This window comes from Centropristis striata, chromosome 10 (assembly GCF_030273125.1).
Source record: "Centropristis striata isolate RG_2023a ecotype Rhode Island chromosome 10, C.striata_1.0, whole genome shotgun sequence".
Lineage (NCBI taxonomy): Eukaryota > Metazoa > Chordata > Actinopteri > Perciformes > Serranidae > Centropristis > Centropristis striata.
Window position 1 is genome coordinate 23,039,602 of NC_081526.1, and position 23,213 is coordinate 23,062,814.

The window sequence follows — 23,213 nt, forward strand, 5'->3', positions numbered from 1 at the left end:
TTCCTCCTACAGATTTCATCCCATTGACTTCAAAGTTGGTCATTACCATCACAAGGCCTTGGGGGACAAACCTTATCAACAACTTTACTCACCCTTGCACTATGTGGCCGTGACATGGCGACTAAATATTGCACCTCGCCATATAACAATACGACAATGTATGGTCAAGTTATCCAGTCTGGTGTTAGATGGCGAGACGCCATATTTTGCCGCCATGTCACGCCCACATAGTATGATTGTCGGTAAAGTTTTATACAACTTTTGATCCCAAAGGCCTTGTGATGGTACTGACCAAGTTTGAAGTAAATTGGGTGAAATCTGTAGGAGGAGTTCGTTAATGTATGCGACATGGAAATGGGTAAAAAAGGACAGGAAATGCCATTTTCGATCCTAGATGGTTGACTTCCTGTACGTTTTAGGTTATAGGTCCAAGAGGCTTTTTGGTGCGTCTCCACATGAATCACGTGTGTACCAAATTTCGCGTCTCTATGTGAAACCTACTGCTGGGGCTAGGTGTACAAGATGTTACTTCCTGTTGTCAGCGGGGGGCCCTATGACTGTGTGTCAATATTGACACGTGGGTGTGTTCCGGGCTGGACCCTAATCACGTGTGTGAAATTCGGGACAGATTGGACAATGTATGGTCAATTATCCAGGTCAATTTGCCACCATGCCACGCCCACATATTGTGAAGGTCAGTAAAGGTGTTGATAAGTTGTGTTCCCCAAGGCCTAAGGATGGTACTGACCAAGTTTAAAGTCAATGGGATTGAATCTGGTGGAAGAGTTATGTAAAGTAGGACTTTATGAAATATTATGATGTAGAAGTGTTAAGGGCTGGACTCTGATGAAGCATGAGAATTTTGGAGCAGATGGGACAAAGTATGGAAAAGTTATAACGCGCTCGTGTTTTATGGCGAGACACCATATTTTGGCGCCATGCCACACCCACATAGTGTGACCGTCTGTAAATATTTATACAACTTTTGATCCCAAAGGCCTTGTGATGCTACTGACCAAGTTTGAAGGCAATTGGGTGAAATCTGTAGGAGGAGTTTGTTAAAGTATGCGGTGTGGAAATGGCGGAAACTCCATATTCAATCCAAGATGGCCGACTTCCTGTACATTTTTGGGTATGGCTTCTTGAGACTTTTTGGTGCGTCTTCCCATGATACATTTGTGTACCAAATTTCATGTCACTACGACAAACTTGTGTGAGGGGCTGCATTCTAGGGGGTGCTTGTAGGTCATTTTGCCATGCCCATTTCTGAAACCTATAAAATACGTACATTTTCGACACGATTGAATTTTGGTGTGAGTTTGGTGAGTTTTTTAATATGATAAAGGCATAAAAAAGGCGATTCATTTGTCGAAATAATAATTATAGACGGACCAATTACAATAGGGTCCTCTCACCTTCAGTGCTCGGTCCCTAAATATTGATTTTTTCACTAAAAATGAGAGAACTGTCCGCCATGTTTTTTGTTCTGACTGCCGGAACCTTGAAAGTCACGTGACTTGGACACAAACCAATAGGAAAAGATACCAGGTTGGGATATGACTGTCATTAACTTGCATTGTAGCGAAATCCGTGTTGGTTTCATGGAAATTTGAGTGATTCCGTGGCTATTCTACGGATTTTGAGTTAAGCAAATCCATGGCTATTTCACAGATTTCTGTGAGACCAGGTTGGCCCAGGAGAGCAGGGTTTCCGTCCCGTGCAAAAACAAAAGGAAACAGTTTTTAACTAAAGTTATGTGAATCACGTTTTTTAACGTAACTTACAGCAGTCGTTGACCCTTGTAACTACTTAATTTCCGGCATTTACGTACATTTATTTACTGTTTAAACTGTCCTTGCCAGAAGTTATTTCCCCTAGACCTATGGTCAGTGGTTTTACAACATAAATCCACAGAAACTGCCGCCTTTTTTACAACCACGAGCCACATACATATGTGCCGTGAAACTCGAGCCACAATACATGCCTGCATGGTGTAATTTGTGACTTCTTCAGCTGTTTATGTTGGGAACTAGTTGGAAGCAAGAAGTGACAGTAATGTCACAGACAGCTGAACATGTTTATTATCACATGACAACACTTTAATTGTATGCAGTATTGTGACGGTGGACTGTTTTTGCTGTCACAGCTTGGACCTTGAAAAAGAATAAATGTGACTATTTTATGCTTGATGTTTCTGACTTTGTACAGAGACTATATGGCCTGCAAATGTTAACATTTTATTGCATTGCAAATTTACATCAGCTGGAAAGGGTTTAAGGAACATCATCATCTGAATGATTCAAATATTCTTTTTTGTCAATTATCACTCGCACATTAAATAAACACATACAATACAAGGCTTAGTTAACAAATATTATATTTATTGAGGTGAATACCCATACTCATCAAAATAATAATTACAACAAAATAGGGGCTACACAATGGTGTAGTGGTTAGCACTCTCACCTCACAGCAAGAGGTTCGCCGGTTTGACTCCGGCCTGCAGCTCTTCTGTGTGGAGTTTAGATGTTCTCCCCATGTCAGCGTGGGTTCTCACCGGGTACTCTGGCTTCCTCCCACAGTCCAAAAACAGGCACTTAGGTTTAATTGGTGACTCTAAATTGTCCATAGGTGTGAGAGCGTGATTGTCTGTCTCTATATGTCAGTCCTGTGATAGTCTGGAGACCTGTCCACGACCCAAGTGTGCATAAGCAGATAAGGATAACAAACGAATGCAATAAAATAAAAATATAATAAAAATGTACAAGATGTTTTGATTTACAACTCTTAATTTCAGAAATGCACATTTCTTAATCATGGTGGTACAAGAGTTTTGTAAAATAATTTATTACCATGAAAAATCAAGAAAATGAAAGCTTTCAGTAGGCTGAAAGTGAATTCTGTGTTTGTCACATTTGCACAATATAGAGGATGAATAAATTAGCAAAAGATTGAATATGCTTCATAAACACTGTATATCCTAGTTTCTTCAGTTTGGATAAATATGCAAAACCACAAGTTTACATATTTTAGAATGTCAAGAATCAGCCTCCTAGCCTTCTATGAGGCATATAAATTTGTATTTTTTCATTTCATCTGCTACATCAGAAAAAAACAACCTTTTTTTTTAACTTTTGGTCTGTAAATTTCTTCTAAATTCACATAGTTAGTATTATATTAAACCTCATTTGCAAGTGAGATTTTCACGTCTTTTTGAGAAGAAAAATATGTTTTAATTTCATTTCGGTATAAACCTGAAAATAAGTACAATATATCCCCTTAAAGGCCAAGTTTCTTTCTCAGACTCTTTTTGTTTTATTGAGTGATATTCAAAATCCCCTATTGTAAAACCCTTTGACTCTTATATGTCAACAACATGAAACAGTGAACTTTGAACCTGGCTTCATCCAATGTTCAGATTTCACTCGAAATGTATGTAAATAAGGACATGTTTAATAAAAATAATGCCGCATTTGCATATATAAACGTGTAATACAAAAAGATGTATTTATGTAAGTTATCAACTGGAGAAGCTTAATGATAATATCTATAAGGTAAAAAAGTATCCTATTCACCTGTAATGTCCCCATTATCTACATAAACAGCATTAAATACTCAACAAACAGGTTTGCTGACAGAATGTACAGAGTAAAGTGGTACAATTATAAAATATGAATAAATTAAGGGAAAGAAGGGCCTCATATAAAACAACACAATTCATATTACAATTCAACAGTGTGACTTACTGTACCCCCTTTAATTTTGGGACTGACCAACTGATGGCCATGTTGGGGAAGAAGTTTGGCACCCCTGTTTTTGCAAAAGTTGATGAGAACAGGAGACGTAGTGTACATCTCCAGCCTGCAGAGTGCAGTGTGTGTTCAGTAGGGCTGTGGCCACATGATGTTAGTTTAAGTCAGTGATTTGCAGATGTGTACTCTCAAAGCTGGGTGATCTTTTTGACACTGCCCTTCTCCTCGCAGATGCCATTGTCATCAAATTCGAAGGCACTATTTTCCAAAACGTGTCCCTTCTTCTTTGATTCATCTCCACCATCTTCCAGGGCTGGAGCCTCACTGTCTGACTCAGTGAAACCACAAAACTTTTTGTATGCCTGGTAGGCTGTAGAGGAAAAAACACTGATCAGTTGTTTTGACATGCGACCCAGTGACCAAAATAAATGTTGAGCCACAATTATGTTGAATATGAACGTTTCTTAACTCTATGGAGTCTTGGGCTATTTTGTCTATTTTCAATCCTTTTCATCTCTTTTCGTGTCTTTTATGGTAATTTTGTGTCTTTTTGTGTCTTCTTTGTGTTTTTTAGTAATTTTGTGTCTTTTTTGGTGATTTGTGTCTTTTTTTTTAGTAATTTTGTGTCTGTTGTGTCTTTTTTTTGTTATATTGTGTCTTTTTTGTCATTTTGTGTCTTTTTGGCCATTTTGTGTCAATTGTTGTGTCTTTTGAGTTATTTTGTGTCTTGTTTGGTCATTTTGTATCTTTTTTTTTGTCATTTTGTGTCTTTTTGTATCTTTTTTTGGCCTGCTTTGTTTTTACGTCTGGATGTGATGAAGAAGCCATGCTTTGGTGCTTTTGGAGACTCCAGAGGGTTAACTGTTGCAAACCTGCTGTTACTGTGACACCTGACCACAGCTGCTCTGTGCATCATTTTGCATAACTGGACTCAAAAACATTACTTCTGGACAAAACGTCCAACAACAGAATATGAACTCCAGTGTCTTGTTTTGAAGTTCTGACTTGGCTGGTCCCACCTGCCCGACGGAGGACAAACAAGACTTTTAACATTGTATTGCCTGCACCGGTAGGATTTTTCAAATGTTGTCAGACCACATGACTCTGTCTGTATTTCAGGCGTGATTGAATAAAACACACTAAATGCTTCTTTTTTAGTGTAACCTGACCCTAATCTCCTAAACCTAAAGAGACTTTGTTCAACTGTAATGCATTATATTGATGTGAGATAGTTTTGACAAGCCTTTATGCTCACCTATACTATTTTGGTTGTGGATGAATTGGCAACATCTAGTTTTTACTAAAATGCTAATGTTGTTTGAAAACTGTCATCATTAAATGTGCAACATATAAGATATGGTTCTAGATATGGTAATTTTTTTGTTAACAGAATGTGAAAGGGTTTAGTGGTATCTAGTTAAATGAGCATGCTAGCCAGCTAGGCCTGGCCTGTCCTGTCTTGTAATACCACTTGTGCCTGGGGGGGCGATAGTGAGTCACTGTAGTGTCCAGTCAGTCCCAAGGTTATAATAGTTTTGGATTTTTTATTAGTTTTAGTTTTTTAGTTTTTTTTCAGTGAGTGAGTTTGCTAGTTTTAATTCGTTTTTATTTTTTGGAAAGTGCAGAGTTTTAGTTAAGTTTTAATTCGTTTTAGTGTTATTTTTAGTTTATTTGTAATAGGGTATTTGTTGGGTGCGAGATTTGAAAAAGTCCCAATAAATGTTTCCTTTATTTCCTTTGTCTGATCCATCTCAGCCCCAATAAGTTTATTAAGTCATAAAACCAAATAGATTAAATAGATTTCATATCAACCAAAAAGGTTTACGTATGAAAAAAGTTGACAAAGATGAAAATGAAGGACATTTTTACTTTAATTTTAGTTAGTTTTATTTAGTTTTGTAACCACAAAATACAGTTTCAGTTAGTTATCGTTTTTTTTTTCAGCTAACTAAAATGTTTTTCAATTCTAGTTTTTCGTTATTTCCTTAGTTTTCTTTAACTATAATAACTTTGGTCTGCCCTCAGAGAGGCACATTGTTAGCTTGGTTTACATCTAAAACTGCAGCTAAAATGAAGAATTAACATTACACACAAACTTAGATTCTGTGTTTAGAAACTGTTAGCAATAGTTACGATCTCAATTTCAGTTCGGAAACTCTCCTATATACATTTTTGAGGACACTGCAAGATTTCTTGTGTAATTTACTTCACACAATCTGGAGTGTCGGCACTGTATTTAGTATGTCGCGCATTACTTTTTAAAAACGTTTGCAGTAAATACAAACTGCACCTTTAACTGTCAATGTATCTGCATGTGAACTCTCACCTCCCACCGATGACACGGCCACCACAAGCTGGAAGATGCTGTAGATGAGGGGGAATGCAAACATGATTTCCAGCTCAGCAGGGCTGAAGGACAGCTGGACGATGGTGCTGCACAGCTGGGAGTTCTGAAAACCTGTCTCCAAAGCGATGGTTCGACATCTGAACACAGCAGGGAATAATCAATAACCTCAAAAGAAAGTACAATTTATTATCATAATACATTTACTAATATAAAAATATGAACCCTTTATCAGGCGAATAACTATATTTGGTAACTTCAGTGGATATCTAAATGGGGTCCCCATGTCTCTCTGTTTGGTCGTAGAACCACATGGATTTCTTCCAGCTAATCAGCAAAGATCAGACTACGTCACAGACGGTAAGACCATGACATCTGACCAATCAGTATGATAATAATATAATAATATTAACTTTATTCACCTTGACCAAATAGAGTTACTCTTCAATGAATTTACTAAATTAAAGTGTTTTTTCACAGATTCACCACTTTAAATCTCATAAATCTGCGACTTTTTTTCTCATAGATTTGCCACTTTAATCTCGTAAACTTTTTTTCTCTAAATATTACCCCCCTCCCCGGGTCCGTATGTTTTTTTTTTTTTAACATTCTGGCTGTATGTAATATCCTCCAATATTCTCTAGGGTTGAAATTTGGAATTTGCAAGTATTTCAATGAGTGCCTTATTAAGGGTTAAAACAATAAGAATGATTACATGCAATCATCACTGCAATGATTTCACTCTACCTGTGCCAGGGTTGACCAGCAAAGCGGGCCAAGCAGAACCCTAGGCCGAAACCGATGAAGGGATAGATGGTTCCAATGATCCACAGGGAGGGAGCAATTGTCCAGGAGGACTGGTAGAGAACTCCTCCAACCACAGCTATGGTGATAATAAGAAGAAAGCCTACAATGGACCCTACCTGTGCACAGCAGACACACAGACAGGAATTGTAATTGGATTAAGCCATGCAAAATATAAACATCACAACAAATCCCTGCATCAAATATCAAATTCACAAAAAATATTGGACTTAAGAAGTTTGAGATGTCACTGTTTACATAACACATTCACACGGATTCCTACCTTGAGGATCTTTTTTGCCACGTGGGGCCACCTGCGTTTCACATACATTCCCACAGCAATTGGAACAAGAAGGGCCACTAGAGTGATTCCTGAGGGTACACAGATTTCATATCATCACATAATTATAGGATCATAGTAAACCTGTACTGTGCTTTTGGTATAAAACAGTAAAGTGATTAAACAACACAATAAAACTGTAGGTGTGGAGGCCCTTAAAATATATGATACTAAAATACGTACAAAATATTAAAAAGCTTCATAAGGCATTTTCTTTATTTTGTTAGCCCCACAGTATTTAGTTTTGTGGAATTGTTATCTTCCATGAGTTGCCGACTTACCAATACTGTCATATGGGATCTCAATGGTGTCGGCAGAAGTCCAGGTGGAGGTGTAAATGAGCAGACAGAGAGGCATCATCCCCAAGGCCAGGATAGAGGAGCAGGCTGTCATACTGATACTGAGGAGGAGAGAGTGTGGACAGTCTGTCAAACAAGCTCCTGTAAATGGTTTTGTTTCAAGTAGCATTTGTCTTTAAAATAAGAAGGTGGTCTGTGACAGCTGAAAACAGTAAATGATGCAGTGACAGTCACCTAATGAACTGATATCTCCTTTGGGGATTCGCTCATGGGGGTCCATTTTGGTCATAATGTACGTAGTACACTGCATAATAAGGACAAAAAAAGGGGTCAGTGTGGGTCCTCACATGGTCCCCACTTGTACCCCATTGCCTAATTAGCAACCCCTTTGGGCATACACATTTAGGTCCCATTAACAAATATTTGTCTAAACGAGACCTAAATGTTACCCTATCACTCACCCACGTTGAGCATTTAAGCACATATTAGCAAGTTTTAATTTAAATGTATTACATTTTAAAACAAGCTTCTGAATTTGGACGTGACTTCAGCCATTGGTTTTGAAACCTCAAGTTTGGCATTTTGGCCATTGCCAACTTGCTTTATGTCTATTGCCATATTGTTTTTTTGTGTGTAGAATGGATTTGGAGCTGGAATGAGGCAACGTTATAAGCTAATGCTAGTGCTAGCTGACTATTTCGGTTAGCAAAGGGCAATCAATGATTCAAAATAAATAACAATAATAAAATAAGAGTGGAACACTGGACAAGACATTTTTAAGCATCCAAAATGTTACAATTTACTTTGATGAAATGAAAACACACTGTGAAAGGATCAAAGTTCTACGATGAAAACACACTGCCCACTGTGGTAGCAACCTGTCAATCAAGGTAGTCGAGCCTTAAAGCATACTCTGCTTTAGCATCTATTAACTCTAAATGGAACCATAATTTACAGAATGAATGCCTTGTAAACTTGTAACGAGTGATTGAGACTATAAACTCATTATGAGAATGTTTACTGAGGCATGAAAGCAAGTGAGAGGTCATTTTCTCATAGACTTCTATACAACTGGAGTTTATTTTGCAACCAGTGGAGTCGGCCCCTGCTGGTAATTAGAAAGAATTCACTTTTCAGTCATGGAAACACACTTATTGATTGGCTAAACATTTTGGCGCCATTCAGCCATCCAAACAACGCACCATTAATTAACCCATAAGAACCCATGGTGACACCCTTGTAACAAACACTTTATGAAGAAATATTATGAACACAGATACCATAAACGCCCAATGTAACGTATATGTCACATCACAGATCTTTGACATTTAGGGGTAGTATTTTTTTAAAAACATCATAAATGTGTTCTATGTTGTCCACTTGGTCTGTGGTACGTCCCCCATAATTTTCCTTTAAGGATATTTGGGTCTGGGTACTTATGGGTTAAGATGGATCATCCATTGGGTTTCTTACCTTAGGTCCATGTCTCCATCCAGCCAGTAGCAGATAATGTTGGAGCCGGAGCCTCCAGGGCAGCAGCCCATAATGATGATGACAACAGCCTGTACAGGCTGAACATTAAAGGCCAAAGACAAGGCAAAGGCTGTAAAAGGCATAATGCCAAACTGGCAGATGAAGCCGATAAAGATGCCCCAGGGTCTCCTGATGTGGCCCCACAGTTTTTGGGCATCCACAGTGCAGCCCATGGAGAACATGACCATCGCAAGCATTACAGTCAGCACAATGCTCAACACCAGGCTCAGCATGGCATTGAAGTCACTGGCAGGAACAAGGCAGTCTGTGCCTGAACACACTGTAGCAAGAGGGTCGCAGCCCATCGGCACGGCTGTGGTCGTCATCGTGGACAGTTAAGTGGGAGAGGGGAAACAATGGCTCCTGATTTGAAAAGCGATGACTAGATGAGAGTGTCCTTAGAGCTTGTAATTCTTAGATTCCACGAGACAGCTTCTCCTCTGATGTCCAAGAAGATGATGGCGACAGTGACCAGCTCTGGTCTCTTTTTATACCTACCCTGCTACAGCCAAATACAACGGGGAGGAGAAAAATCAGCAGGAAAAAATAAAAATTAACCAAACTAAATGTTTTTATGGGGTCAGTGTTCAGAACTGCATCCATATAAAACAAGAATCATTTTGAAATGTGAAATGTCATTGCATAATAGCTCCAACTTAAACTGCCCTTTGGCCTCTTTAAACTTTATTGGACTGCTGTGCTATGCAGCATCATCATCCTGCAATGCCAATAAGGAGGGAGGATGCTTGAAAAGACAGGGCACACCCTGTAGGTGCTGGGTATTATTTGCAGATAAAATCCCTATACTGTCCTCTTTATCACAATCTTTTTTAAACATTAAATTGCACAGGGTTGAAATAAAGACTTTCTGACATCTTTCATAGAAAAAGTCTTAAATGTTAAACTAAAACCAGATTTGAAAATTTAGTTAAATGTGCTGCAAAGAGTTTTTAACTGGTCATAGACAGGCTCAGTTTGATACTGATGCCTCTATATGACCTACAAAAGCAAACAAGACCATCAGCGTGAATTTTGACTATTTCTATATAGTTATTCTTTGTCTGTCATGGTACCACAGGGATAGATTCTGACAAAATCATGCCGGACCTCCTTCAGCTCAGACTCCAGCAAGGCCTCAGGCAACAGATCCTGCTGCAGCAAAATAAGTTTTCTAACTGCAGTCTGATGCTCATGGAAACTCAGCAGGAAATGAAAGCACCTTAGCTGCTTTAAATATGACACGAAAAGTACTGAAGTTCCTCATACAGAAACATCAATCAGAGACTCTGACTGAGTCACAGGGTTCAGTGGCTGAGGTGAGGGACACTACATACAGTAGCAAGTGTTGAAGGTCATTCATCAGTCTCTGCTCATTTGCATTGTTTCTTTAATCCAAATATCTGGCAAGAATTGATCTAAAAAAAGCACTTGTCTTACTGAAAAAAATAATGATAATGTCCTGGAACAGGCTAGTCCAGACTTCAATAGAGAAGTTATGGTCAAATTTACTCAGTTATGTTATGTGAAGAAGAAATCAAATTGACAGTGTCCAAATGTGCAAAACTGAAACAATCTAGACATACCCACATATCCTGATTTTGTATTTTATATTTGCATTTAATTTAGATCTGTTTGAAGAGATTAGTGCAGTCTTTTTGGTTTTTAAGTGTAAAAAAATCATAAATCTTTACAACATTCAATCAAGGTGGATATAAAGTTTAAAGCCATAAAACATTAAAATATCTGTGTGGGAGGTAAGACGTTTTATAAGAACTTTACGTCAACATGTTGCACATGCCAAGTGTGGAAACAATAAAAGAGGATAAAGTGTGATAAAAAAAAAAAAAAAAAACATTTAAACAATTACAGCCGATGGTCATTCCCTGTCGCTTTGATGGAATTAAGTTTGGCCAAAATTAGCACACAAGTTAAAAGTGACCATAAAACAATTTGTTTTGTTTTACTGGGCAGGAAAATCTGTACTCTTAATCTTCTTCCACTGAAAAAAAGACACAATTGGGTTGTTCTTACCTTCCCAGGGTCCGGTCGAAGACTGGAGACAGTGAATGTCTCCGTTTGTAACAATAAATGTTTGACTGTAAAGTTAAAGAACAACCAGTCACCACCAACTAACATGTGATTATTAAAAGCTACTGAAGGCACCATGTAACTGCATTTATAAACAATGGTTTGCATTCTGAAAGACATCAGGAGGCTTGTGTGGAAACAGTAAACATGATAATGTGATCTGTATAATTTATTGCTGTCTAACATCAGACCTTGCAATAAACAACTTTTATGACACTTAAAAAGCTTTTGTTGAGAATATGCCGGACGAGGTTTGGTCCAATGAGGATTTTAAAAGCTGGAGTTTGTGGCACTGTTAGATTGAATGCAACTTTGCATTCATTTGGCCAAAACTGCCTATGATTGAGGCCATTATGAGCTGTGGTTGGTTACCAGAGGAACCCAATTTGTTTTTGATCTCATTATTCTTTCTTTCTTGTTCTTCTCCTTATTTTTTTGTCTGCTAAAAGTAAAAACAAAAGCAAAGACCGACCAAAAGTCACCAAAATTGACAAATTGTTTGCAAATTAGTTACTGACATCAAGGTAGTGCTATAACAATCAAGCTTATGATTTCGCTATTATTTCACACAGCTTGGCCTAGACTAAAAATACTTTCATCATTTTAATCTTTAATAATTTAAAGATTAAAATGGGGAAAGTATCAAAAATGTCAAATTTGCAACGTTTTCTCAGTTTTATTGAAATCCTAATTTCGACAACTCATCAAAAGTCACATACAAACACCTCAAAAGATTTTGACATATCAAAAATATATTTTTATCCCAATGTGACATTTTTTAAAATTTGCAATACATTGTGTTGAGATATCAACTTGAAAACTGTGGAATTTGTTAGTGAGCTTCCATATTAATTTGCATTATGTTTCTCCTCTAGGGGGTGCCACAAATATAAAATAATCATATATTCTCATTGGCTCCATGGCCTTGTAGTATTTTCATTTTGCACAAACAAGGGTCATAATTTAGTCGATTCATAATTTTCTGTGTGGCTTATGTAGGAACAGCTCAGTACACAAACAGCTGACTGCCACTGTGCCACTTAGGGACAGGAAGTAGAAACCTCAGTGCATCATTGTAAGCCATAATAAGCCTTCACATCCTATAGCTCCACCAGAGATGAGCTGTATACAAAGGGGTACAGAAAGTTTTAAATAAAGGACATTTACATTGACAGAGCACATATTAAACTTGAAAATCAACATGTTAGCTTAAGTGTATAACTCACACCACTGTCTTTATATAGATCTCTCATCACTCAAGTCATCTGTAATAAAGTGGCCCATGTATTTTATTCCCTTGCATGACATGAGCGGGTTGTCACTCAAGACTAACCCCCCTGTCCTCTCTTCATCTCACATTACTATTTTGGCAATATATTTTATATCATGATCATTGCCATATTGTGAGCACACTTTTAACAATTATTATATGGGTTCAGAAATACCAGGTCATCAGCTTACATGAGATGAATAATGAAGATTTTTAAAAACTTTAAAAAACGTTCATTTTCATTTTTATTTCAGTTAACGAAAATGTTTTTTCAATTCTAGTTTTCGTTATTTTGTTAGTTATTGTTAGCTATAATAACCTTGCATCCATATAGACATTATAGGGATAGGAATAGAGATTTTGGACATTGAATTGTACAAAATACTTGCCAATAGTGTTGTGGATACAAAGCTATCAGCTTACTTTCTGAGCACCAGATAGTTCTGGCAAGCTGCCAGGGTTTTACTCCACACACTCTACACATGTACGATGGTCCATGTGCTTATCACTCGGCACGAGTTTGTTTCTTGAAAAAGCCAGTAAATACAATGACCCTGCTGTGATTGTATTATCTGGCTTTGTACCTTGTAGTGTACACATAGTTTTGAGGAGTAAAACCATGTAGTTTCCTGACCCTGCCAGCTTGCCGGACAGTTCTACGATCAGAACCCGGCCAGAACTCAAACACTGGAGCTCTGCCAGTAAGCTAATGACTTTACATCCACTACACTACTGGCGACTATTTCATACAACTTAATGGCCAAAATCCTGAACTATCTCTCTTGATTGGCATACCAGAAAACCAATATTCAAATAATATACTTTAGGTCACCTCTCGGTTATTTATTTCATAAATACATTTTTGTGGTTAATTCAAACAAAGGCCTAGCCTGGCTAACGCCAGACTAATCACAAATGAGATTATTCTGGAAACCAGCCATTCATTTTGTTTATTGGGCGCTACGAATGTCTATCATAAGCGTCTGTAGGTAGCTCTTAGCCAATCGTATCAGTTATACCAGATGACGTGTGTAGATCGACAGAAATTGATGTTTACATAGCCGGACTACGTTTTTCTGCAGCATGTTCTGGCTCTGGCTGCTCACAGTCTACCGGCAGTGTGTGTGTGTGTGTTGCTTGCTGCTTTGCTTCTCCAGTTCTCGCTTTCTGCAAGATTATTTATTTTTACGCCTTATTTCCCCCTCATGTCATTCAGTCACACACATCCACTGATTTTATGGGCAATAGACGAGCTGCTGCGGGTCTCTGGGCGGCTCCGCTGTCGCCCGGCTCGTAGCGAGATCACCAGCGTTACAGCAGCGAGTGGTAGCGGGGCTAGTTGCTAGATTAGGCTTTTGCCAAATCCTGTCGGAAGCAAGGCTAAAACATCCTTTTTGGTGGTGAAACAGGAGTGAAAAGTCAAACGCTGTTCTTTTAAAATAAACTTTTGCTCTAAACTATTTAAAATGCCGTCAGCTAGTGTGGGAGCGGGGAATTACTTGGCGTGGCTGAGTCCTAAAATTATGGCCTACTCACTGACAGGACTGGGTCATTTCAAGGATAGGAGAGGTCAGAGTTCAGGGAAGGCATGCAGGGGGGAGAAGCAGAAAAAGCAAGGACAGGATGTGAAGGCTTCAGCAGACAACAAAACACACACATAAAGTTTGAAAGGTCAGTGAGATGTTAAATCTCAAAATGCTCGGTTAAGGGGTGGTAATCGAAGCATCCCACAAAAACAAATTGACCAATTGCGTTAAAGAGCCCACCCATTGTACGGGGTTTCGCCAAAATCCGAGAAGAATATATGTAACATTAAGGAAGGTTGTAATCACTCTGTCTTGTGGTGCCAGGGGTCACATTGCAGAGTCCAGCGCTGAGCATTGCATTTGGCTATGATTCTTTCAATAAATGGTTGACTTTATTCATTTGTTCTGAGTGTTTTGTAAGACCAAGTTTAGAAAAAAGAACCAGGGTGAGAGTTAGAAACTTTAAAAGCTTTACGTTCTAACACTAGATCCAAAGAGAGCTTCGCGTCTGCTGCAGCCATGTTGGATCCGTAAGAAAACTACAAAACTACAAGCTTCATCATCGTCATCGTCTTGCCGTCCCTCCCCGTTCTGTGATTGGATCCCTAAAACAGGGCTAAGAAATGGCTGTGGTTTCCAGACTGGTTCAAAATTAAATTGAGCGTGCAAGGGTATACCCAGGCTAGCAAAGGCTTTCAATGCATCAGTAAAAACCCATAAACAGTGGAACAGTGGAACATACTGTGAGTGGAATTTTGTCTACTATATTTAGCAACCATTTCCTTCAGAGCAAAAACACACACATCAGTGCCATATTTTCTTTCAGTGGAGAGAACAAACATATTCAACCATGGAAGTGAAATTCTTTCAAGCACTTTGGATAGAATACCTGCAAGGACAACTGGTCTATAAATATCAACACTATTTAGTTTGGCATCCTTTCCTTAATGATTTTAAAACTAAGAGCATGTTTACATATGTTTGCATTGGTATGTTTTTTACATTCCAGCAATGGCTTCAGTCTCACCTTCCTGCTTTTGTCCAGAGTATAAAAACACCTCTGGCTGCAGCATGTTGTTCTGCCACAAACTCATTCTATCAAGGTTTCTACCCATGAGTGGTCTATCTGAGTCATTACACAGCAAAAAAGGTGTGTCTAAAAACAAGATAAAAACACTAAATCTGAGGGAAATGATCTTGCTGCATGGACAGATAATTTCACTTGACAAGATTCCATAAATTAAGATTATTAAATCTAGAAATAAGCATGTTGAACACTTAAAATAAGAAATTAACTCTTAAAACAAGATAAATTATCTAACACTTCTAAATCTAAAGTTTTTTTTTTATCTTGGTAAGAAACAACTAATTTGCAGTCCACTCTGCTCGGGCCAGTTCATCGCTGCTTGCAGCTTTAATTTATATATTTATTTTAAGTTAATTTCTTATTTTAAGCGCACAACATGCTTATTTCTAGATTAAATTATCTCAATTTAAGAAATCTTGTCAAGTGAAATTGTCCATCCATGCAGCAAGATAATTTCCCTCAGATTCAGCGTTTTTATCTTGTTTTTAGACACACCTTTTTGCAGTATGAGAACTTTAACAGTGTCATCATACATGTCAAATAGATCCCAACCATATTGTAATTCCTCCAAAGGAAACTGCATGAATGTAGTGATTTCAATCTGATACATAAACTACACATTTAAAAGCTATGCACAGTGATTCACGTTCCTGTTCTGTCTCATAAACTTTAAAGGTGTGTGCAAAGTATTCTACTTTCTATATGTCTCAATCAGTACGGTGGTGTGAAGAAATATCAGTGAAATACTTGTGGTAGCCCTTAAGTGGAATTCTTATCAGTCTTTATCTTTATCTTTCCCACTAGCTTTTATCTTTTTCTCTCCATCTGACTTGTCCTTTGTTCAGGACGCAGTAAATTTTAAGTATCTTTGTGCTCCTGGTGTGTGAAGGTGTGTGTCACGTCCAAGGCCATTATCTTATGATCTGATAGCAGATAATGATCTAATCTGATCTGATCACCTCGTACTTCATGAACCTGCCCCACTGTAACATAAGGAAATGAAGACACCTTTGGGAAACTGTCCCTCTGGCTAACAACATGACTCAGGAATCAAAGAGGATACAATGACATTTTTTCACATGTGACCTTGAACCCTTGACAAGTGGCACTATAAAAAGTTTATGACTGCATGTCTGCTGATCTTCTACACATTCCTAGACTTCTACTTATCATTCTTTGCAGGCTTTCACGTCATATGCATAAGTCTTCCAGTCTGCCAAAAAACTGCTCTAGTAATTTGTGCATATTTCAATTCAAATAAATACTTTTGTTTCAAAAAACAGAATAACAGGAGCGCTGCTGGTGTCCCTAAATGCACCGGTGCTCTTGCAATGGGTAAACAGTGAACTCAAAAGAAGAAAATGCAGGCATACACCCTGAGGAAGGCGCAAGCCAACACAAGTTGGTGTTTGTAACCCATGTAAAATAAAGGGTTTTTAACTTTTGTCAATTCACCAGAGTGCCTGCATTTTCTTCTTTTGAAATACTTTAGTTCCATAGTGTCGGGTAGACAACAAGCACAATAAGGTATTCTAGATGTCCCTCTCCCTAGCAATGTTCTCCAGCTCTTCCTGGGTAACCCTGTGCTGTTCACAACATATGCTGATGTGAACCATGCTTTGCAAAGGCCTATGATCAAGAATTGTTGATTTGCATAAAACTGGAAGGGGTTACTAAATCATCTCAAAGACTTTGGGTATTCACCGGTCCAAAGTTAGACAAATTGTCCACAAAGAGACGATTTACAGTAGTACTGTGGCCAAGTTGAATCCAAAGGCGTTATTGGAACTGGTTAACATCTCTGTTCATGAGTCTACCAAGACTGAACAGGCATGGAGTCCACACTGCAAAAAAGGTGTGTCTAAAAACAAGATAAAAACACTAAGTCTGAGGGAAATGATCTTGCTGCATGGACTGATAATTTCACTTGACAAGATTTCTTAAATTAAGATTATTAAATCTAGAATTAAGCATGTCGAACACTTAAAATAAGAAATTAACTCTTAAAACAAGATAAATTATCTAACACTTTTTTTTTTTTATCTTGGTAAGAAACAAATAATTTGCAGTGCACTGCTTTCTAAAACAAACACTGCATGCCTCAAGTTTGCCAAAGAGTACATTTACACTCAACAATGCTACTGGGAAAATGTTTTGTGGAGTGATGAATCTCAGGTTGAATTGTTCGGGAAGAATATGCAGCACTATGTATGGTATAAAGAGGCACCTCCTTGGTGTCCTGCCATGGACCAACATGAGATCATCATCCCAAGTGAAGTATAGTGGAGGGAGGGATCATGATTTGGGTCTGCTCTGTTGCCTCAGGGCCTGGACCGCTTGCCATCATCAGGAAGGAGAGTTTATGAAGGTATCCTACAGGATAATGTCAGGGTGGCTGTATGCCAGCTGAAGCTCAGTAGAGGTTGTGTGAGGTAGCAGGACTATGACCCTAAACAACAAAGTAGTTTAATGGATGTGTTCAATAAAGACATGAAACTATGAACATGAAATTATAATGGATTGTGTGTGGTATTAGGTTAAGCACATTGTGTTTGTCTATACTTGGGACTTGCAGATCAGATCACATTTTATGACAAATGGATGCAGAAAACAAGGTAATATTAAAGTGTTCCTATACTTTTTTTCTCCAGTGTACATAATATTTGAGTGTGTACTGGATCTGGCCTGGGGCCTCCCATCAGTTGGATGTACATGGAAAAACCCTCATGGCTAGTTCATACTACCAATCCTTAAACCTGATTTTCAGTTACAGCCTAACAGTTTTTGAAGCTCCCTGACAAAACCCCTTACAGCTGAGACAAACTGGTGATGGCTTGATTTGTGAAATGTTCAAAGATGCTACACTGCAAAAAAGTGTTTTTAGGTGTCAAAAATGTCTAAAAACCAGATGAAAACACTAAATCTGAGGGAAATGATCTTGTTGCATGGACAGATAATTTCACTTAACAAGATTTCTTAAATTAAGATTGTTAAATCTAGAAATAAGCATGTTGTACACTTAAAACTAGAAAATTTCCTCTGGGGAAATTCTGAAAGGGTCACGGGGGCTACTGCCGGTGTGTGTACACTATGATGAGATTCTTCAGAGATTTCAAACTATGCCCTTTAACCTCAAAATGTGTTTGTGTGTCTGTGTGTGTGTGTGTGTGTGAGAAACATGTATCTGGAGGACTGTGGGCGCTTACGCGCGCATTTTTGTGTGTGTGTGTGTGTGTGTGTGTGTGTGTGTGTGTGTGTGTGTGTGTATGTGTGTATGTGTGTGTGTGTGTGTGTGTGTGTGTGTGTGTGTAGCGAAAATCGCATAAAGTTACCTGTGTGTGTGTGTGTGTTGTTAAAATAATTAATATTTTTCTATATTGGTAAATGGTTTTATGCTTTATTTCTGCTTCTCTGTGGTCTGTCTCTGTTCTCTGTGAGTGACGCAGGTCACTATCAAAGGTCAAACCTTGACTGTAATAAATATCTCTATGCATTTATATTAAGTCAGACAATATGATTTGATACATTGATTGTGTTTGTGTGTTAATATTGATGTAGAAAACTATGATTACTTTAATTACATATATTCCATTTGCTTAAACTGAATAAGATTCTATAAATCACAAAGAATGACATCCAGATATATTGGTGCACAGTTTTTGCTGTGTGTGTATGTGCATTTGTGAGTGTGTGTGTGTGTATGTGTGTCTGGAGAGGGGAGACCACAGAAGGCCGAATGAAAATCCCGTGTGAGAATCTCTGTAAGTCATAACAAGGAAAAATGTTTGTGCTAACAAGTTTGTTAGTAGGTCAAGGCAAGGCCTGGTTTCGGCAGCAAGCAACCAGGTGGCATGACGTGCCGTTGTATGCATTAAAACTGGCGAATGAGCGGATCAAGAAGGCGGGATTCCTGGAAGAAATCGACCAGCATGTTTTGTAAACAAATGTTAGTATTTTAATGGGTTCCAGGGAGGGAGTCGTGGTTCAGACTTCACGAACTGAAACACGTCTGTTTGTATTCAGGGACATGAGTTAATTTTGAACCCGGAGATCTCTGTAAAGTGCGCATTTTTTGACGTATTGTAATAAAACTTTTGTGAAACTGAGAAACTTGGACGTCCTCCTTCATTTCCCCATCAAAGAATGCGCAGAAAAATGGTGAGGTTTTTTCTGTTGGTGACAGATTTTTTCTGTCGGTGACAGATTATCAATTTTCAAGGTTTCCTCATGCAATTTTTCTAACAGTGTGTTTAAAATCACATAAAGTTACGTGTGTGTGTGTGTGTAGCGAAAATCGCATAAAGTTACCTGTGTGTGTGTGTGTGTGTGTGTGCGTGTGTAATTAAAATCACATAAAGTTACCTGTGTGTGCATGTGTGCGTGTATGAAGCATGTGTATGCATGTGTGAGGAGTGTGCGCACTTTAGTGCATGTCTGTGTGTGTGTGTATCTGTAACTGTAATCACATCAAAGATCAAAGGCAATCAGATCAAAGCAATCAACAGAATTTAGGGCGCTTTCACACCTATCTCATTTGGTCCGGACTTTCGGACTTTTCAGTTTGATCCGAACCTAAATTCCTGGTGTGAAAGGTGCCGCGGACCACGGTCCGGACCAAAGGACCAAAGTTTGGTCCGACCAAAAGAGGTGGTCTCGGTCCGGACCAAACGAACCAAGGTTCGAACCTTTTGCAGTGTGAACACAACTTTTTTTATAGTTCGGACCTTCGTATCAATGGCAGGAAGTGTTTTTCTTCTTCTGCTCTCGAATTATGGTAAAAGGAGTTATTTCACACTAATCAGCCGTTACAGCAAAACACAATCAGCCGTTACAGCAAAACACAATCAGCCGTTACAGCAAAACTCAATCAGCCGTTACAGCAAAACTCAATCAGCCGTTACAGCAGATAAAACAAAAATATATGACAAAATGAGCCGCGGCAGTACATGGGGAGATGAGGAGATTGGATGCCTCATTGAAATCTGGTCGGACGACTTTATAAAGAGCCAACTCGAGAAAACACACAAAAACAACGACACTTTCAATTTGTTTTCTGAGAGGATGAGAGAGCGAGGTTTCGAGAGGACGTGAGAGCAGTGCCACCTAAAGGTGAAGAAACTGCGCCAGCAGTACACAAAGACTCGTGATGCCATGAGAAAAAGCGGTGCATCTACAAATGAGAAAAACAAATGTCCCTTCTTCGAAGAGCTTGATGGCATCCTGGGTACTCGCCCTACAAGCTCCCCAGTTTGTGTGGTTGAGTCAACCCCAGCATCTGCTTCAACCAGCGAGTCAGAATTAGCGTCTACTGATGCCTCTTTCTCCACCTCTGACAGTGGTAAGTAACTGTTACGTCATTGGGGTACGGTATGTGTGTTTTGCTCTCTGTTTGTGCCTCAGGACCGCAGGATACGTCACTGGCTCCGTCAGCGGGAATCCCCACTGGGTAACGCCTCCGCCAAATGCCGGTAGCAGGCCGCAGTGTTCCCCTGGCTCCGCCCTCTTCCGCTCGATTGGTCTGGCGACCAATTACCTGCCTCACCTGCCTCCAGCTAGTTTATGGTTAATGCTAACCCTATGGTTGCATATGTATTTTTGTTGTGTAGATTAAATCAGCGTAGATAGCCAGAGTTATTTTGTTTATTGTGTTTTTGAATAGAAAAATGTGTGTGTGTGTGTGTGTGTGTGTGTGTGTGTGTGGTCGTGTTACATTCCCTTTTCCCTAGACTCAAACTGGGTTGTAACAGTAACAAACGGTCGTTTACTCACTGCTTTGCCTCCATCTACTTGGTTCTCAAATGTTTATGCCATATTAGCGTGATTACAATAGCCTACTTTTTCAGCAGTCTTCAGAATCACATCAGAGTACAGGTTATTCCTTTTAAAAACATTAGAATAACGTTATTAATCACAGAAAAATAAATGTACGACTTACCATGTACAATGCTATGCTTTCTATTGTTCATACAGTATTAAACTATTTACTAATTCACAACTGAACTCACACTTTTAATTCACCACAATTACTCAATCTTTACAGGACAAAATGCAGCTACGACCACTGAGGAAGAAAGTGAGCCTGCCCCAACAACTTCTTCCCATGGCAGAAAAAGAAAGGCGAAGGACACTGGAAGATTTAATGAATTAAAAAAGTTAATGGAAGAGGTAAATTGTGCAGAAGACGCAAGGCAAGAGAGGGAGGATGCCACACTTCTGCAGTGGATGAATATGCAGCAGGAGTTTGAAGAGAGGCGTTTCAGGATGCTACAGGAGCAGCAAGCAGCCACAAATGCAATGCTTATGAACTTTATGCAGACAATCATTCAAGGGGCATCTCAACAAAGCCATGTGCCACAACATGCAACATCCAGGGGCCCAGCCATGCACCCACATTATCCTCCGCCTTCCCCAGCTCCAGGATATTGGCTTGGACAGATGTCTCAGCTCCCACCACCTCCTCAGTCTCAGCAAAATCTTAATGATCAGACCCCACGTGATGGTGAACCAAACAATGATTTTTTTCAGTTGTAATTTCTTTCACTGAATAGGAGCCAGCACCACAGTATGTTCATGTTGAATGTTAAATTAGTTCTGTATTTTACTGTTTACATTAGTGTGTTAGATTTTATAAAGTTTACCTCCACCAAGTTCGATTTGTTTAAGAGTACATAATTATATTATTATAACAATATTTTTGTTTGGAGTTGTAAAAACAAATGCATTTATACAAAGTGACAAGAGCTGGCTGAGTTCATTTTTGTTGGGCTCTGTTGGTCCTAAATTATTCCTCCTCAGTTTGAATGATATAATAATATGATGATGATAATATATAATAAGATATAATATATAATAAAAAATAATAACATTACAGCCTACTGTTGTGGTTTGTGATTATGCACATGTGAACACATAAAAACAGTTTATTGCCATGTATGTTTTCACAGAGCAAGGATTTTATTGTGAGAAAACTGATCTTGAGTGGAAAAGCAAAAGATTTGTTTTCTAACAGAACAGCACATAAAATTAGATTAGATTAGATTGACTTTATTAATTAAATTCAAATTTAAGATAAATATAAAAAATAATAACAATCTAAGAAAAAGACATTTAACAATATACAATATACTATATACAACTTAGTGCAAATTAAAAATGTTTCCATTAGTTAATTTGTATTTTAACAAAATAAACATAACCTGGATGAAGCATTAGCATAAGTAGGAAGGTTTAACAGCTGTAGCGTTTTCAATGTAAACAATGTGTACTGTATCAAAAACGTTTTTCATTTTTCTTGGTGTATGAACTTAATAAAACACTACACTTAGGACTTAGTTCATACACCAAGAGAAATGTGTCTACACAGTGGCACAATGGTTTTGGTGGCCTCCACTGTCCATTGTGTGGGAAACTTAGCAGATAAACGATTTAAATTGCAATTACAAAATTAGACCATTACATTGAAATCATGTACAAACCACTGACAAAAAATAACAGAGCAAACGGAGCTCCTGTGACACCTCAGCTCCTTACTACAGAGATGAAATATGAGCGCACAGTGCATTTCTAATATTTGCCCCATTATCACCACCAATCTGTCGGTCTGCAGGGTCAGGTCTTGCATCAGGCACATCATCCTCACTGCAGATGTATTCGTCATTATGACTCTCACAAAAGTTGTGGAGGATGCAGCAGCACAAGATGATGTCACTGATTAGGCTGACATCACAGTCAGCCCTTTTCAACAGACATCTCCACCTTCCTTTTAAGTGCCCAAAAGCCCTCTCCACAGTCATTCTGGCTTGACTTAAGCGGTGGTTGAAAGCCGTCTGTTGCGGCGTTATCCCTCTGCTCTCTGGGTATGGCTTCATTAACCATGGAAGCAGTGGATACGCAGAGTCTCCCAGTATCACAAGAGGTACATCCACATCTTGGATGGTTTCCTTCCAACCTGGCAAAAGTGTTCCATTCTGTCCTCGTTCAAACAGGGAGGAGTTTGAAAACACACGGGCATCATGAACCCTCCCAGGCCAACCAATATTTACGTCCCAGAACTTCATGTTGTGGTCTACAACACCTTGCAGGATGATTGAATAGTACCCTTTGCGGTTGTAGTAGTCAGCCGGGTTATTAGGTGGTGCCAGGATGCAAACGTGAGTGCCATCCACAGGTC

The 23,213-nt window shown here is 38.7% G+C and overlaps 1 protein-coding gene across 1 annotated transcript; it reads right to left on the minus strand.

Moving 5' to 3' along the window:
• Positions 1-2,382: 2,382 nt before the first annotated feature.
• Positions 2,383-11,753, minus strand: slc10a2 (solute carrier family 10 member 2). The gene is made up of 6 exons (XM_059342736.1): positions 9,013-11,753; positions 7,522-7,640; positions 7,184-7,272; positions 6,844-7,019; positions 6,079-6,236; positions 2,383-4,122 (listed from the first exon to the last, which is right to left on the minus strand). Exons 1-6 carry the CDS (start codon positions 9,396-9,398, stop codon positions 3,941-3,943), a joined length of 1,110 nt encoding a protein of 369 aa, XP_059198719.1. The 5' UTR covers positions 9,399-11,753; the 3' UTR covers positions 2,383-3,940.
• Between the last annotated feature and the right edge of the window lie 11,460 nt (positions 11,754-23,213).